This window comes from Phytophthora parasitica (assembly GCF_000247585.1).
Source record: "Phytophthora parasitica INRA-310 unplaced genomic scaffold supercont2.2, whole genome shotgun sequence".
NCBI lineage: Eukaryota > Oomycota > Peronosporomycetes > Peronosporales > Peronosporaceae > Phytophthora > Phytophthora nicotianae.
Genome location: NW_008648988.1, coordinates 2,737,150 through 2,741,837, shown reverse-complemented (window position 1 = coordinate 2,741,837; position 4,688 = coordinate 2,737,150). Strand labels below are relative to the sequence as shown.

Here is a 4,688-nt window from a genome sequence, read left to right as displayed (position 1 = left end):
TGCGTAATCTTCACCGATGATGACGTAATCACTGACGCGCCGTCGTCGACCATGAGTCTCAGGGCTGGATCGGGTCATTTCCCATCAATCAGTTTTCTTATTTGTGAAAGCCAACTGGCGTTTCACCACACTGCTGCGTATTTTGCGTCAGCGATCGACTGCGCTATAATGCTCTGACTTCGTGATACCCACGAAATGACCCCCCCCCCGTGTCATGCAAAACGTAGTCCGTAATACTCTTCCTTGTATGTGGGTCATCATTACCCACGTCCGAGCCACAGATCCCATCGATGGCCAGTGTGCTGTCGAACCGTGCACTGGTCTCCATCGAGTCGACGACTCGTTGACTCTATACCAACCAGATACCTCAGAGCGCGTTTGGCTGCACCGATATGCTACTGTGTTGGAATCTGTACAAAGCGGCAAATTGGCCGACCACGTAAGCAAAATCTGACCTTCTACTGTTGGCCAGAAACAACAAAGAGCCTATGAGCTCACGATAGAACACTTTGTCTGTGTGGGGTATTGCTCAGACGACTCGCCGACAGCAAGGACAACACCGCGCTGACGACCGACACAAATTTGTTTAATGCGTACCTCTATTCCTAAAGATGTGGCCTAACGATGGATTCCAAAACCTTAGCCTAGAACAGTGTGTAAGACGCTAATTAGTGCCGTCACCATCGCGTTTCCGACTTCTGATATCGTGGGCTGCCTGTTTCACTGTAAGCAAGCCCTCCACCGGAAATTAATTAGGACTGAAGTGGATGACCATAGCCACGCTATGAGACCTTAGAGAGGCGCCATGACAACCGGAGCGCAGCGGAGGTCCGTCAGGGGACGGCGCGTAGGCCGAGTAGGTTCCGAAACAAGAACTTACAATCTAATCCGCGCGGGATCCTTGCCCGCCACGAGCGAAGCGAAGTTGGTGGTGCAAACGCCGCGCAGCTGTGGAGTGTAGCGACTACCTGTGAGACTCAATTCTTCCATGACCTTTTAAACGTGGTCTTTCGGGATTCGCAGGTCTATATTAATGGCCTAACGCTGACCTAAACGTGTGTAAAATCCACAATATGTATAGGCCAATTTATTAGGAATAGGACGATTTTAGGTACGCATTAATTTTCCCCCTCTCTACAGCCCATACAGAACTTTGTTGATCATTAAGATTATGCCTTTCCGTTTCACACGGGTAGCCGTCTAGATCTCCCAGCTACAGCTTTATAGTCAGCAATGCATTCAGGTGGGCGGTATTGTTAGGATACACATTGAGACAAGACGACCAAGGAGGTTGAAGATCAAGTTGGGACCCGCACATCGTGAGACCAAGAAGGATGAAGAAGCAGGGAGCTGCGAGCCTTTGCATATTAACGGGAAGTTGCCCGACTTTTTAGTTGCAGGGAAAGAGAAAGAGAGAACGAAAGTTAGCTAAACAAATTTAATCACTTTTCCTTTTCTCATTTGGTGTACACGCTAACTAGTGGAACCGATCCAAACTTTAACAGGTATTGACGTCACCCTGGTAGATCGTCAGCCCGATAGTACGCACACGTCCAAAAACATTTGAAAGGTAGCCATGCGATCAACATGAGAAATTGCATCCTTGTAGTTCATGCCTGGACATTGCTTGTCGCCTCTGCCCACGATGCGTGCTCGGAAGTCGATCACATACCAAGGTGGTCTGTCTTCAGGTCGACAACCCACATGATTTTCAGTAGCTTCTGCCCCCTTGACAATTGACGCTTTGGTATCATCTTCAGCACACCCTTGGTGCGAAGGGCAACAATCTGTCTGTCAATGATGCATTCTCGACCTCTGTGCCTCTCTCGGCGTGTGCATGGTAGCTTCACGTCACTCGCTTGAATACCACGAATTACACGTCGGTCAGTGTACAGTGCTTTAAAGGACGAGTTGACCTGATAGTCCTCGAAGTCTTCGAGATGTTAAAAGAACGCCAAAAGACGTCCCTTTTCATATTTTCCCATCAAACTGATGATCAAACGTTTTCAAAACAAGAAATCGTTTAATAATCCAAACCCTGCTGTGATAACGTCAATGTGTGCGTGATGGTATCGAAATCCGAAAAACCTATCTGCTGTACTACACATGTGAAGATGCGCCCACTCCGCCATAAAAAAACTGGGGCTACCCATTTGTTCTTTAACTTTTTTTAAAGAAGCTTTTCTGTTCTTGAGCTTAACTTCATCAGGGTTTTTGCCGGCATGGCGGGGCCACTTTTGTTTTTCGCCAGGAGAAGCAGTGTTCAGCGCTTTGACCTGCGCGTATACTGTCGATCTCTGGTTTAGTTGCACGGCAATACCTGAGCGCTTCTGATTGGTGGTAGGTGAATTGGGAGCACTACTCGTTTTATGTTGTATCACCAGTGGACACATTTTGCAACGGATTACTCATTTCTTGAAATTGCTAATAAAATGTAATCTAGCGGGCTAATGAAGCTATACGAGGTATCAAACAAAAGAGTAGACAAAGTGCTATCTAGCCATGCTACCCGCGTGTGATTCGGAAAGGCTAGACAAACATTGGTGTTTGATGAAGAATGTAGTGTAACGCTCCTAGTGCCATTACTAGCCGTTTGTGCCAAATGGACCTCACGTGGAACTCCATACAAAAATCAAGTGAAATCGCAGTAAACACCAGACAGTATACACAGTTAAAGTTAACATATCCTCTCTGACGGCAACATCAAAGTCGACCTATGGAGCATCAATAAGCTCTCTCCATCATTCTGGCGCAGATCGATACACGGTTTTGAAGCAACCGAGCGCTTATTGCTGTGCGCTTTGCCTGTTGAAGTTTAGCTACACATCCAGCGAGGCTTCTGTTACCAAAGGGAGACGGTGTATGATGTTATCTCCCTCGGATGACCTCATCCCTGCTGACTTCTTTCGATGTTTCAGTTCTGCTTTCGTCTTCGATGTCATTTATCCTGTTACTCGAGATCGTGTTTTGCTAGTTCCGTTAGCAACGTTCTCTGCCTTCTTCAGTGCTCAAGCCTGAGCATTGGTGGCTCTAGCTTTTGCACTGGCAGCCATCACGTCAGCCTTTCGCTGTCGCTCCGCTTCCACTGTAGCATCATCTTCAACCATCTCTGAGCTCGTCATGAGGATGCCACCACCCACGTACGTCCGCTTTCGTTTGGTATCTGGAGACTCAGCAGTCAGAAGTGCAAGCTGCTTGAGTCCTAAAAAAAAAGGCTGAGGAAACTGATTCAGCTGATAGGTGTTGGCGTTTCAGGCATCGGATCTGGCGCTCACATAACGATGACGTGTTGAACACAAACAACATTCTGAGCATGTCGTTCACAGCGGGTACCCTGCCAATGGTGCAACTGAACATCATGTCAAGTGACAGTGGAAATTTTTCAATTCTTCTAAATCTTTGGCCACGTAGTCTTCATTCACGGTGCCGTTCCACACATTCGGCTCCGGGTTTATTGTGGTTCCGTCGTTGCTACGCTTTTATGTACAAAAACTACCATCATGCGATCATCTCCACAAGTCTCCGTCAAGCCACTCCTCACAAAACTATCTAGCGCAGCAAGTTCGCACGTTATTGGTTGAGTACGACGAAATACCAAACGAAAAATGCTCAATTGTCGCTCGTAGTTGCTCTTTAACCCTGAAAATACCTTGCCATCTAATGGCTGAGTGGAATGACTTGTGTGTGCACAGGAAGTATAAACAGGTCGATTAAATGCCAGAGAGCATATCTTAATACAGCTCGGTTGATGTGCGAGGTGTCCATCGAGAGGAATTTCCACAATACAGTACATATGTACTGTATTGTCCTAAAATCAAAAACTAGTTTTCGTTGAACACTACGGAATATGGAAAATCACAAAGACAAATTTTTGTCACAACCATGCCAAATTCGTGGGTTTCTCTCGTGTTCCCTTCGTTTAAGGCGCAGTATTACAAGCCGATACAGCAATGCTGAACATTACTCAAGAATTACAGCAAATGATGACTTTGGTGATGACAGAGATGCTACCAATGCATAATCACACCATCTCCACGTTAACAGGGGCTGCCATCTCCAAATTTCTGTTAGGGAAAGGTTTTACGTTGGGCCGAAGCGCAATTTCACGAATGAAATTGGACATAGAGGATCGTCTTCGGGGTGACATTACCGAGTGCTACCCGAAACTGCAAGCCTACTTTGTACATGGAGAAAAAAAAACCGGGATCTGTGTGGAGACTCGATAAGGAAGACGACGGATCGACCTTCAAGCGTGCAATGTTCATTACCAACTTTGGTATTCATGTCGTGACGATGTGTAAGCAACTAATAGGTTTCGACGGCGCACATTTGAAAGGTGAAATGAACAAGAGAGATGTATTCCTCGTCGCCACGGTCAAAGATTTCAACAACCACGTCGTTCCATTCGCTTTGGGTTTGGTGACTACAGAAATTTACGAAAACTGGCATTGGTTCATGGGTATTGTGAAATTTGCCACAGGCCTGGAGAAATTTACTGTTCTATCGGACCGTCAGAAGGGCCTTTTAGCGGCTGTGGCAGAAGTATTTCCTCTGGCCGGACATAGGTGGTGTTTACGTCATATCATGGACAACATAAACCGAGCTGGCGCTAGCTCTCAACTGAGGAGAGGGGTCTTATATGCAAGATTGATCGTAGTGACTGTGAGAACGACTTCAAGTTATTTCGT

General features: G+C 46.5%; 1 protein-coding gene across 1 annotated transcript; it reads right to left on the bottom strand.

Moving 5' to 3' along the window:
• Positions 1-3,008: 3,008 nt before the first annotated feature.
• On the bottom strand, positions 3,009-3,122 carry PPTG_20997 (hypothetical protein; the record flags this gene model as incomplete). Its single annotated transcript, XM_008894430.1, has 1 exon — positions 3,009-3,122. The coding sequence occupies one exon, from the start codon at positions 3,120-3,122 to the stop codon at positions 3,009-3,011; it is 114 nt and encodes a 37-aa protein (XP_008892678.1).
• Between the last annotated feature and the right edge of the window lie 1,566 nt (positions 3,123-4,688).